This window comes from Fukomys damarensis, unplaced genomic scaffold (genome assembly GCF_012274545.1).
Source record: "Fukomys damarensis isolate Sample0158 unplaced genomic scaffold, DMR_v1.0_HiC HiC_scaffold_37, whole genome shotgun sequence".
Taxonomy (NCBI): domain Eukaryota; kingdom Metazoa; phylum Chordata; class Mammalia; order Rodentia; family Bathyergidae; genus Fukomys; species Fukomys damarensis.
In genome coordinates this window covers 47,231,551-47,245,351 of record NW_022900949.1, presented here as the reverse complement: position 1 = coordinate 47,245,351, position 13,801 = coordinate 47,231,551, and the positions used below count along the sequence as shown (strand labels likewise).

At 42.6% G+C, this 13,801-nt stretch overlaps 1 protein-coding gene across 2 annotated transcripts in view; it reads right to left on the bottom strand.

The window, feature by feature from the left end:
- Nucleotides 1-3,311: 3,311 nt before the first annotated feature.
- LOC104863160 (inhibitor of carbonic anhydrase) overlaps nucleotides 3,312-13,801 on the bottom strand; it is a 42,100-nt gene continuing 31,610 nt past the window's right edge. For both annotated transcript variants that reach the window (XM_010625482.2, XM_010625483.2), the window contains 5 exons: nucleotides 12,334-12,475; nucleotides 6,867-6,931; nucleotides 6,038-6,222; nucleotides 4,442-4,628; nucleotides 3,312-3,661 (listed from right to left, as the gene is read on the bottom strand). In XM_010625482.2, the coding sequence (XP_010623784.1) occupies nucleotides 3,627-3,661; nucleotides 4,442-4,628; nucleotides 6,038-6,222; nucleotides 6,867-6,931; nucleotides 12,334-12,475 (614 nt within the window). In that variant the 3' untranslated portion in view covers nucleotides 3,312-3,626. The remainder of the gene's footprint in view (nucleotides 3,662-4,441; nucleotides 4,629-6,037; nucleotides 6,223-6,866; nucleotides 6,932-12,333; nucleotides 12,476-13,801) is intronic.

The following is a 13,801-nucleotide window of genomic DNA, read 5'->3' as shown; positions in this document are numbered from 1 at the left end:
CTATAGAGTGGGCCAGGAAATCAAATACTGAATATCACGTAGAGGAGTTTACTCCCAGAAGTGAAGTTAATTCCCAGATTTGCATTTGGAAACTACTTACATTATGCAAAGCAGCAATGTAATGTGGGTAGGGGAGTAATCAGTAAACACAGGAAGATATCCCAGCTGCAAAGATTGGCACAAGAGATCATGGTGCCAGCACTCCGTGACTAGACACCTCTAAAGCTGGAGAGTCTTTTTTCATTTGCTTGTATACCTTACAGTGTTCAGGTTGGATAGTGAATTAGGCAAGTTTCTTAAGCTCTCGGTGCCTCTCTTTTCCCAAATAGGAAATGGGAATACTAATGCCTACTTCATAAACTTATTGTGAGGTCTAAATTAGTAATTAAGTTACTTATGGTGTATAGTAATCTGAAGATTCTTATTTTCTGTCTTATTTTTTCTCTACATTCTGAAAAATATCTACCCCCTTTAAGTCTTATGTGCACAGCTTCCCTAAGCTTGGCCCCTCAACTCCCTCTATATCAAGGAGCTCTACAAGATGCAAACAGCTAGATCCTAGAGAATACATTCTACAGAATAGAGCAGATAGCTCCTTGCAGTATTTTTCTGTGTATCAATTACCTGTGCTCTCCTTCTATCCACTTGTCTATTCTTGAGGACTGGAACTAGGTTCTATCATAGGCAGTCTATGGAATAACAAAATGGGCAAGGGTTGGATTAAAAAACTGGACTTCAATCTTATGTTACTTAAAAGGTACATGGTACTGGACAAGTTACTTATCTAGCCCTAGGCTCTATTCTCTCATTAGTAAAAGGAATACAAACACCTCCTTTGTCATAATGGAGATTACTGGCATTGTTATTGAAGTGCTGGCCCTGTTTGTCATGTGACAGTCACTAATAGATGGTAAATACTACTGTCACTATTACAGAACCCCTAGCACAGACAACATACTGAATACACACTCAGTGCATTAATGAAGTGGCTCTGCCTGATTTCTTTATGGCTGCTTCTCTCCTTTGTACTCAACCTTTCAATAAAACATACCCCGAGAAGCTGGTTTAGCAAGCTCATTTTACAGACAAGAAAACGGAGCCCTGTCAGTGGATATAACTGGTAGGCTGCCTTGCAGGCAAGGAATTCTAGAACCTAAGAATTTGGGCTCAATGTCCCAAAGTGTTCCCACTGTCATGTGACACACTTTCTTGGGACGTGCCATTCACATTTTGGTCCCAACCTCATTCCAGAATTTACTTCTCATTGCTCTTTCAACAGGAGAAGTCGAGTTCCAAGATCTTCAGATGGACCCACAGACGGATGACTATTTAAGCTGAACAGAGTCCAATGCTCCCAGGGCCAAAACAAACAAAACACCAATCTCTCTACTGCTCCCACAGCCAATGCCATTGCAAAATGTTCCCACTTTCCATGGAAAGAGGACAATCAAAGTCCACTGGATTCCCAGTGTCCCAAGTAAACCTCTGATCTATACAGATTTATAGATTTATAAACAATTTATGTCAATTATTGGTTTCTGTAATCAAATGATCTTTCCTTTTTAGTTGTCCTAAATATTACCCATAGATAGGCTTTTGTAAATATATACAATTAGTCTATATGCGTAATTCAACAGGTTTTAGCAACCCCATTAGGTACCATCTACTTAAAAACAGATTAACAGGGCTGGGGATTTAGGTCAGCGGTTCGGTGGCCTGCCTTGCAAGCACAAGGACCCGAGTTCAATTCCCGGTACCAAAAAAAAAAACAAAAACCCAAAACAGATTAACAAACCTCCATCCCCAGCTTTCCCTTGAGGGAAGGGATTATGAGATTTCAGAAGAATCACTGAACTGAAGCAATGAATGTACAAACAAGTTATATGCAGAAATGTGTGTGTGTGTGTGTGTGTGTTACTAGGATGAGTCCCTGCCTTTTAGTGGGTCCATGAGTACTTCAATCTTTAGCCTTCTTTTCAAATTCTTAAAATAGGGAGGAAGTGGAGATGAGGTACAGTAATCACCTGTGCCAACAAAAGACTCCTATAACATTCAAAGGTGACTCAGCTCTATTACTTAAGACTACAAATTTGTTCTCCTTGTGAAGGAAGCAGATGACAGTAACTCATGTCTTAGAGTCAACAGCATCTAAGGCTTTGGACAGCAGAACCTGATGACTTGTAAAGAGGAGCATCTTCCAGAAGCCCCAGCATAAAAGATAAGTATACCTATAGTTTCCTGGGGGACATCCTGCTGGGAGGCAATGTAGGACCAGATGTGAAAAATGTGTTTGCCAGATGTGAGTTTTTGGTCCCTAGAAATTCTTGGGCTCTTCCTGCTGACTCTGGGAACTAAATTCTAGGTTGGGAAGAGGGTCTCTCCTGATGGCCAGCCTTAAATTGAGTTCTTAAGCCCCAGCAGTTAAATGGACTGGGGGAGAAGACTTGGTAGCTCATTAAACAAATAAGGAGCTTGAGCTGGAACTCAGGAGTTAGGGTTTTTTGTTTTTGTTTCCTAAGGATCCTTTATGAAGCCATCATTTCCTTCCATTTCCCTAGGCTACACCAGCACACCTTTGATCCCAGCTCCTCCAAGTTAAGATGTGTTAAATTTTCCAAGTTGTCACCCAGGTTTCTGGCCCTTTTTAGGTAGATTCCTGATAGGAGGTCTGGTACTGGGCTAGACCTTTCATCATAAATTAATAGAAAAAGAGCCAAATACATTCAGTGAATGTTTTCAGTGATTTGAGAGTATCTGGATGTAATTCCTGAGAGGCAGAAGAAGATGAATACGCTTTCATTCACTTTCTGCCTTGAAGCACTTCTCAGAATACAGCACAAGGATAGGCGATGCTGGTCTCATTGTGCCAAGGAAGAAGAGATCAGGTAGGAGAGGGTGAGGGAAGCAGAATTCACAGGGTGCAATAATGCAGCAGAGAGAGGTGTGCAGAGAAAGATATACGAAATGTGCATAGGGTTTTTATGAATTGTGAGCGATATATTAAACTATGTATGAAAAGTTACCCCAAGAGGCCAGGAAAAGAGCAAATGCTGAAGAAAGAGCAATTAATGGGGGATCATAAATTGGACATCTTTTAAAGATCTCCAGAGCTAGGGGAGATATGAGATTTGAGCAGTTGCAGTGGAAAGACCTCACTGAATGCATACAGCATTCAGGAAAGAACAATGACAAGAAGCCACACCTTATTATATTATATTTGGATGACTCGACTCTTGGGTAACATAATCAAAGTATAAGAAGAAAAGTTGAGGTCATGTTGCAGAGTTCTTTTTTATTTTTTTGGTACCGGGGGGTTGAACTCAGGACCTTGTGCTTGCCACTGAGCTAAATCCATGGGCCCCTGCAGAGTCCTTTTAAAAGGCCACCCTTTAATACATATTAAATGCAGAAGCATAATTTTAATATGAAGAAATATCTTTTCTCCCAAAAAACTGAGTTTTTCATGAAGTTTCTAAGACATAATTTTATTCACTTTAATTTTTGCACAATTATAATTCAGTTAATTAGGTAAGTGATGCTGCCAGACATTCACATGAAAATGAATGGAATTGTTCCTGCCTATTGAGGCTGCTGGCGTCTGTGTGGCTGTCCACTCTCATCAACTTTCAATTCCTGTGGAAAAGGCAGACATCCAGAAGTTCTGTGGAGCATAATACAAGAGAAAGACCATCAGTTGCTGCCAGTGCTTACTAAACACAGTTCTGCTCCTATTTTCTAAAAGTAAATGGTAGTTAATAAAGATCTTTAAAAATACAGATATATTCCTCACCCTAACTGACATAACTAATGTCCTTGAATACCTGCGCTTTCCGTGTCCCCTGCTCTTCTCATCACCAATACATATATAATTCAACAAAAAATTAGGAACACTCTCAACAATTCCAATGTCCTAACTCTAATATTATTCCCCCGGTTTCCTTGTTTTTGAGGCAGCTATGCCATCTAAACTATACATAACTAGAAAGGGCCTACTGTAACATTAACTATGCTTTATTTGTTTCTATTAATATTGTTTATACGTTTTACTTAAAACCACTGACAGGTGTCTTCTATAGTGGTGTATACAGTACAGTATGTGTCACTTCTCAAGCCCTCTCCCTACACTGAGGTGTTCACACTCCTTTACACTTTATTAACAAAGAGGAAACATACATGAAAACAAGTTCAGTCACAAGTGATCCCAAGTTCTACTATACTTCATATCTCCTTCAAACAATTTGTCCTTTTCCAGAGAATGTCTTTCACTGAGGTCTAATTAAGTTGCCTCATCAGTGAATCTGAGTCCTCCTTGGGCAGAAGGAAACCTCCATATCTTTGCATTCCTATTTGTACTAGCCCAGGATTTGGCCCCTAGTCCTTAATACAAACATGTTTACTTTGATCCCCATGTTATTTCTCCTTGATGTTCCATTCTACTTACCAGAGGTTATGCACGGTCTCAAATTAGCCATGACTGAAAGATACTCTGGCCCTAAGAATTTTTCATAAGTTGTTTTGTTCCCTAGGTTAGCCAAACATTCGGTATCATCGCTGAAGAGTAGGTCCTTGGTTGAGGACTCAAACAGCTGGAACATCATATATTCAAATCCATTTCTTCCAAAGAGCTCCTGGGCCAAACATACAGACAGTGAGTGACCTTGGGCTCCACAAAGCTTGGGGTTGTGGATTCTGCCTAGGAAGATCTAAGTCTGTGGACTGCCCAACTTGCCTCTTGGAAACCCAAGACTTAGCAACAGCTTAGGAGGAGCATGGTAGAAGCACGGTTGGTGGGTTCAAATCTTGGCCCTATCTTTTCTTTGCTGTTGACTTTAGGAAACTCTCCACTGAGGTCCGTGAACCTCAGTTCACTCATTTGTAAATGAGATAATAACACCAAATAGTAAGATGATAAATGTAAACTAGCTGGAAAATAGAAAAAGCTCCAAAATTGCTACTTTGTCACTATTTGGCCAACCGCTGCCACTTTCTGCACCATATTTCCTTGTCTTTCTGCTTCCTAGAGCCCTTGCTACCTTGCTTCTTCTATGATCTGGATCAGCCCCAAGATCCCAGCCATTTTCATCTTTTTGTTCCCCTCCCCTTTCCTCTTTTGTTCATTTCCCTGTGGCCAAGGTGACAGTTTGTCCGTGTAGAAGTTGTCCTTTAACATACTCAATGACAAGGCCATAATTTGTATATCTCCCTGGCAGGTGGTTTGTATCACTGGTGCATGGCTATCCCACTGGGTGGCTTTTTATGAATTTTATTAGTAAAAAGACCAATAGAAGTGATCAGATTCATTTATACCACCAGTGGTTCAAGCTAGCAGAAACATATTAAAAGGCCAAAACAAGAACCTCTTATGTTGACAGCTTTTCCTGGGTCATGATCCTTTAACTAGGCTGTGTAGGTGGTATATACTAAACACGAATTTCTCATTTGCAGGACCTCCAAAAATGAGGAGTGCTAGTGCAAAAGGCAGAGGAGGCTTTGGGTTTTCCCTAGTATTATCTGGATATGTTATTTAGATGTATCTATTTCCCAGAAGGGATACCATTATTCTACAGTACAAGCAAACATTAAAACACATGTAAATAAAACAAGACCGTGCCCAGGCTGCCCAATTTGTGGAAACACATTTGTGTCCACCCATGGGTCAGGCAGAGCAACTTCCATTCTGTTTTTCCTTCATTTAAGCTCAGCCTGGAAAGAAGAGCACTGAGCCGACTCCTTTACCTCTGCCATAGAAGAGAGAAAAGGTTAATTCTCATGGAGTAACTGAACAAGTCAAAAAGGTGCAACAAATCTGTTCAAGTGAGTCTCAAGCAAGCACCACATGTCTAAACTTTCCTCAATCTTAGACATCCCCAGAGCAGGAAGTGATCATAACCACCAGCAGTAATCAGAGGCAGGTCTAGGGGACTCAGGTCTCACTGCTCAGGGAGAAAGTGTGTGAGACTGGGTTGGGTGCACCTGTGCAGCTCCACAAATGAACTAAGCACCTAGCTGGCAGGGAGTGGACCCTCTGTGCCTATACCTGTTGGTTGAAGAGTATCCTGCGAACAAAATCTGCCTTATCTTTCCTCGAGATCACAGCATGATTTGGTACTATGGCTAGGTGGCAGCTCTGAGCCTCAGTCACAGGCTTCCTGGTGCCATCAAGGCACAGCAGCTCAAAGTCTTCCTGCTTCAGATCCTTAGCCCACACTTCGAGATTCTTTCCTGGGACGAGAAACTTGGATCAGCCTCAGGTGTTGGTCAAGTTACCCTCGCTGTGGTAGGAGACCACCACCAGTGCGTGGGCGTCACCAAATACACACACACACACACACACAAATAAAATGAGAAAAATCCACAAATTCAGATCCTTTTTGATTAGAAAGTTTTTAGTCCTATTAAAGGCAAAGGTTTCCTAAAACAAACCTGAAAAAGCCCTAGCCAAACAGGGGAAAAAATCAATAAATTGAACTATATCAAAAGTAAGAATGCCCAGTCAAAAGACACCATTAAGAAAATGAAAAGGCAAGCCACAGAGAGGGACAGGATATTTTTTTCATATGTACAGCTGGCAGAAACTTGCATTCAGAATATATAAAGAATGCCATAAATCACAGGAGTCAGACTTGAAGCCTATCTGCACATTGAGCCCATGACTAAAGCGATAATCAACACCCCCACTCAAGTCTTGAATTAGACAGGAAGAATTTTCTCATTTCCTAAGTTAAAAATGTTATGATCCTATATTATTAATATAAGTCACCAGATCCTGATAGGGTTAATAAAGCTCCTCAATTATCCTGCTGGTAGTGATTCCACACAGGAGACTCAGAGTTTTCCAAGGTAGGAAAGGAAGCACAGGCACATACCATTAGTGTTCTGTAGGACTGCGGAGTGCTTCACAAAGGCTACGTCTCCCTTCTGGACCAGACACCTGAACAGCAAGGGCCAGGTCAGTGAGGAGCAGAAGTGGAAGAGAGGGAGGGTTAGCAGGCATGAAAGGGAGACATCAAGAGGGAGTCACATCCCTTCTATATGTCCAATGCTTGCTCACAAGCAACCATAGCACCCATGTCATCCCTGGGCATTAGAGTTGAGAGAGTAATAAAAAGAGAGAGCTGCCTATTGAGTTTCTTCATGGACAGCCATTGTTTAGGTCTTTGCTTCAGATGGTGAGCAGTTTGTCTAGAGTGGAAGCTCGTATTCTCCTAGGAACAGTCACATCCAAGGGTTGACTCTCTGATTGGGCCAACATCCATAACATTAAGATTATAATCTGTGTGGAAGCTGTGACTTTGAAGGAGTTTCATCTCACTCACATGTCTATATAGTATTAAGAAAAATGGACATGCCTCACTGGACATTTGGTCACTCTTAATCCCATGAAATTGTGTCTCTGTGTTTAAGATGTATTATTTATGAGTAATGTTGAACACCTTAAAAATCAGGTTTGTGCGATCCAGTCAGTTGGAAATGACTAATGGTCAGGAGTACCTCTCTAGGTCTCGATCTCTCCTGACTTTAGGTGTCTCTATACCTAACTAAAATCAATTACTCCCATTCAAACTTGTTGAACTCTTTCACCCTACTTCTTTCCTTCATACCCCTTCATAGAATTGCTTCTTGGATGGTCATGATCATCTATCTTAGGTCCCCTTAAGGTCGAGTAGACAGAGAACTTCCCTATCTTTAACTTCATCTGGGCCTTCCTGCCAGCCTTGCTCTACTTTAAACCAGTGGTTCTCAAAGCTGTGGGCTAGGAACCAGCAGCATCAGTACCAAGGAGAAATCTGTTAGAAACTCAAGTACTTGCCCCACCAGATCTGCTGTTGGGTGAGAAACTCTGGAGGTGAAACCCTTGAACTGGCCTTTACAAGCCTCCAGGAGGTTCTGTTCAAGTGTGAGAACAGCCACATACCTGCTCTGAAGTATTCCCACCTTCTACAAACCTCTGTCTCTCCACACCCTCCCCTCTCCGCTACACTGACACACTCTGACATGTGCTCCTGCTTCCCAGTGAACAGCAGAAATCATTACGTGACTTTCTCCTTGCATTTGTCCTCCAGACCTGCCAGCCTGTTCCCAGTGGTTGTGTCCCACCATGCAGGTAAGAGAAGGATGGTCTCTCTCAGCAAAGGTGTGTTCACGAGGTGCTCTGAATCCTGACCCTGCCCACACTCACAGGAACTTTCTGTTGGATACTCTTTCTCTCATATGATTACTTTTCCTTGTTTACTGGAATTATTCACCAGCATTTATATGTCTTTCATTTAAAAATTTCAAAACCCAAAGCCCTTCCCTGAACCTACACTATCCCAGCAATGGATTCCTCTTTCCTGCTCATCCAAATGCTGAAAAAAAAAAAAAAAAAAGTAATCCACCTTCCTTACCACAAGTGCCTGTTTACATCACCCTTCCTGACCCTCTCCAGTCCAGCTTCCAGGACCAGTTTACTCAGTGTGGTCCTGCCAGGGTCACCAGATCCAGGGCCAGTTCTCAGCATCGTTCTGGGTTATCTCTCAAGTTCATCCTTTCCTCAGCAATTTATAAGTCATCCTTGTAAAATACCAAATTGCATTATATCTCTGGCTCTCCCTGGGAACTCTATTCTCTTCTACTTATGTCTTTTTTCATTTTTGTGCTTCAGCCACTCTATACGATTGTAATGTTATTTTTTAAAACTAGAAAACACACAAATTTGTGTAATTTTACTTTCAAAATTGTGGCTTTCAGCTCTCTTTTGCTTATTGTTCCTTTTTTGAGAACTGACTCCCTGTGCCTCAGCCCACTTCAATCCACATGGTCATAGTGGAGGCAGCTGTGACTTTAAATGTCACTTCACTGCATGAGCTGCATGGACAAGAAGCTTTCATCCAGGAAGGGGATGACACCCTCCCCTTTACTTGGAATTGGGACTAACGTATTATGTTGTGTGTTTGCTCCTTTACAATTGAGGTGCTATAAACAACACTGGGCCTGCTGGTCCATATGGATTGAGAAATAGAGTAAACCACCTTACAGGAAGAAACAGATGAGGCAGAGGTGCAGAAAGGGGGAGAGGTGCACTCAGGTGACACAGAGTGTCCCCTTAAGTTAAAAAAAAATCATTCACTGCTTATCTGGGGGTGCACATCCTGAATATTATCTGGCACTGCAATCTTTCAAGCATTTTGGCTGCCTCTTGATACTCAGCCCCCAGCCATTACATAGAGGAAGCCCCAGAGCATCTACTAAAACTTCCCCCTGGCATAGCCTGGTTCTCACAAGGTTTTCTCACACCAAAGAAGTTCTTATTCATTTTACTGGAGAAACATGAAACAAGATGAGAACGCCAAATGCTTCAGAAAAAGTGCTGAAGAAAAAAACATAAAGCAAGAAAAAGGACATGAAATTTTAAAGACACTGGCAAGAGAAGATTTCCCTGAGAAGTTCAAGAGGAACTGAGTGAACCGGCTGCGATGAGGTGAAGAGGAAGAGCATTCATTCCAGGTGAGGGTTAAGCAAGTCAAAGGTCCTCAGAAGAGGGTGTGTGAGCTCCTAAAGGAACCAGATGGCCAAGATGGTTGGACCAGCAAGTACACGGGGAAAGGAAGTAGGGATGAGATCAGGAAGGGTCTCCCAGATCACAAAGGGTCTTATAGAACAAACAAGGGCCGTGACTTGTACTATGAGTGATATGAGAAATCATCAGAGGGCTCTAAGTAGAGAAGTCTGTTGCTTTGATTTATGTTTGAACTCTAGGTGATGTATTGTGTGGAGGAAGAGAACAGGGAAAATGCATGGAGACCTGTTGGGTTATTATAAAATCAAAGGAGGGATGATGATATTTGGAGTCAGGGTGGTATCAATAGAAATGGATGGTGGGGTCAATTTTGAGTACCTTTTAAAGGTAGAACCGGCGTGATTTGATGATAAACCATACACATACGAAGTGTGAGAGAATAGAGAAGACATAAATAATGGCAAGGTTTTGACTCTTTTTCCAAAAGGGAAAATGAGGTTTCTGAGCAGAATGCAGCAAGGTAGCACTGTGTAAAATTTCTTTTTTGTTTTTCGTTTTTTGAGACAGGGTCTCACTATGTAGTGGAACTCACTATGTAGCCCAGGCTGGTCTCAAACTCATAGCGATCCTCCTGCCTCAGCCTCCCGAGTGCTGGGATTACAGCACCTGGCAGTGTGTAAAATTTCAAGAGCTCACTTTTGTATGTTTAAATTTCAGATAGTGGTTAAGTAGTCAAGGGAGATAACCAGTAGGTAGTTGAATACATGAGTCTGGAGTTTTATTTGGAGTTTTGGGGGACAGCAAAAATGGAATGCAAACTTGGGAACTGCTAATGTATACATACATGGAGACTGAATAAAACCACCAAAGGTGGTGCAGGAAAAGAGAAGACTTGCAAAGATGGAACCCTGGAGCATGTCAGCATGTTGGGAAAGAAGTTTGGAAAGTAAAATAAAGCCAGCGAAGAGCTGAGGTGCAATATCAGGAGAGGGAGGGAGGAATCCAAGAGTCTGGTCTTCTAGCAACCAAGAAAGAAAATACATATAGCAGAAGGAAGTAATCAGCAGGGCCAATGATTCTGGTAGATTAAGTAATGCAAAGACTAAAGACTGGCCTTGAGATTTAGCAGCATGGAGGTGTTTGGTGAATAAAAGTATGGTTTCAGCTGCATGGTGGGCTCTGGTGGACAAATAGGAAAGAAACGTATGGTAGATCATGAGGGAAGTACTGGAGACTTGAGGAAAAGAGAAATTATGGGATAATTTCCTTGAGGGGACAGGGGTTAGCGACATGGCTCACTTGAGATTTGCCCTCACACTTTAAAGGAAGGCCATCCCAGCAGTATAGGCACCAGCTAGGTGGTGGTGGGGGACTAGGAACTGAGGATATATGCAGAGTAATGATGATCGTGGCTGGTTCTAGAAAATATGCTGAGAAGTGAGGGAAAACAAGGACATGATGAGAGTGAAATCAGGGAAGAATATAGGATCAATGGATAGAGGGTCAGCAGAAGCGATGGCTACTGAGACATGAAGTTAGGAACAGGGAAAAGTTAGGACGCATGGAGAAGGAGCTGCCTGAAGCTAGGATTGTCCTTTCTGGGGTCCTTTATTGTGGTATGATGTATTTCTGAAGAGAACAATTCCAGATCCTCTGTATTGCCATCAAAATGGTATCAAAATGGGAGTGAACCTGATACCGATGTACTTTCTACTGTAAAGAAAAATTAAACTATTTTCAGTTTAGCTTTAACATTCAGCATATATTTCTGTAACTTATGTATGGCTTATGAAAGAAGCAAAACTCTGGAGAGGGCAGGGTGAAGCGGACTGCTGGTGTCTGAATAAAAGTCCTTTCTAGAGCCTCACACATGTTCCACATACTCTTATTCAGACAACAAAGTCCTACCGCCTCAGTGTCCAACACTGCCTATCACACTTAGACACAGATCTACCTATCAGGGCAACACCTGCTGCTCCAGTAGGTCACATACCAGACCCTTCCCTCTCCACACTGACCGCACAGACCTTTTCAACTGGTCTCAGCACCCCATGACTCACCTCACCCCATGCCCTTGTCTTTGATGGCCCTTCTTCCTGTATTATTCTTCCTCCAGATTTTCTCAGGCCTCATTGCCTCTCTGAAACCATGAGCCAAAATAACCTCTCCTCCATATAAGCTGATTATCTCAGGTGTCTTGTTATAGTGACATAACCCTGACTAATAACCCCCTTTGTTCTTCCACAGCCCTTACATTTGGGAAGAGTCTTATCCTTTTTGTGTTTATTGTCCTATTCTTCCCATGGGACTTGTGGGGTACAGAGATAGGACTATGTGTGTCTTGTTGGCTGCTGTAACTCCTCTAATAGAATAGCACCTGGCACATACTAAGTGCTCAATAAGTATCTCTTGGATGGGTGGAGGAGCCTAGGAATATCTATTTTTAGAAGATATCCATCAACCACATATAAGAAGAAAAATGTCTGGTGTCTCTCTTGTGATTTTAAACTGGCGCTCTAACATTCTATGGCTTGACTATAATCACACAGAAGAAAGGAGCAAAAGTAGAAGCAGGGAGTTGGCTTTGAAACCACCAATCACTCTTGTTCTTCTCCAGAGTCCTGGGCTCCCTCAGTCACCTGGTCCTGCAAGAGAGTTCTCCAGAACTGGGCTAGACTTCAGTTGCCGAGGCTAATCGGAATCACAGCAGCTCTGTGCTATAGCTCTCGCTCCTTCTAAACCAACACCAAGTTGCTGGGCTGATGAAAAGGGTGAGACAATGAGGGCTCACCAGAGTGGTACAGACATAAAGGGAGTGGACAGACACCACTCACCTGAGAGCCCCACTGGAGCCGTAGTAGCACTCATGGCTGTTGGGAGCACACATGTGGCTTGAGTTCCTGCTGCCACCACACAAAGCACAGAGTTGAGAATCTGGACTAGACCCAGGAGCACAGCTGTGACTGAAGAACTCATCTGTAGGAAAGTGGAATCAGAATCAGCTCTTCCTATGACAACAGCAGAGCCTCAGAGTCGTTCCTAAAACTGAATAATGCAAAGACAGACGCAGTTATCTGGCAACACGTCACTAAGAACAGGTACCTATGGAATTTAAAAATGATTTCAACAGGAGCAAAGTAAAGGGGAACTGATTTAAGATGAGTCAGGGTCTATGATCTCACAGAAATTCACCTTGTCCGGGCAAAGGGTAGTAGCATCAAGGGGTGGGACAGAGATTTTGGCCCCATGAGAGTAAAAAAAAAAGTGAAAGTTGTGGCTGGTTTAACCTAACCTCATATTTTCTGACCTTTCTGACCTCTGTGGTTCCCTTTCTCCTCTCTACAAGGTTTGCCATTATGACTTTAAGTCAGGAAGTCTAGAAAGACATGGTCACCAAGCCCAGTGCTGGTCTCCCAGGTAGCACAATAAAGAAATCAGGCACAGGTTCTGCCCTCTTGGAACCTGCTGCTCATGGAGTAACAGTCAGAACTCTATTAACCACACCAGTGAATTAATGCCTCCCCATTCTGTGAAGAAATAGTATGGTTCCAGGAGACTGAAGGTTGAGGAACCCTCTGTAGGCCTGGGGTTCAGGAAGAAGCCTCAAGACGAAAGAAGAAGAGTAGGTGTCCCCAAGTGAAGGGCAGAAGAGAGAGCTTCCACACAGGCGGCAGCACTTGGAAGGGCCTGTGTTGGGGTGGGGCAGGAGATCTGGCACAGAGAGCTTGATGGAGGCAACTGGAGCTGGACCACAGAGAGGCATCGAGTGAGGGTAGAGGCAGGGTCCAGGCCACATGGGACCTTTCACATCACTGCAGCTATTGTTTTTTATCCCTAAAGTAATGCAGGGTTCTAGACAATGCTGGGCCAGGGATAGTGTACAGTATACAGTCAGATATGCACCTTGCAAACGTCAGCCTGGCAGAGGGGCAGAGGGGTCTAGGGGTAGGCAGGCATTGCAGTGGTCCAGGGGTGGACAACAGCAGAGCAAAGGGGTGAGAGATGAATGGAAGGGGAAGAAATTAGTATTGCTGATGACGGACAGGTAGGTGGAGGTTGACATGCTAGTTTTTTTTTCATTATTTAGAGAATATTAGTTTCTGTAATCAAACCCACGTAAATAAGACCTTACATATTAAATACAGTGCGTTACCCCTGTACAAATGGAAAAAAAATTAACATTTCTAGACTAATATGGCTGTTAATTTCTGCACAATGCCAACTCAACACAGTAAACTGGGATAACTTTTTTCAAAGTTGACAGCACAGTTAAAGTTTCCAAAAATTCAAATTATATATATG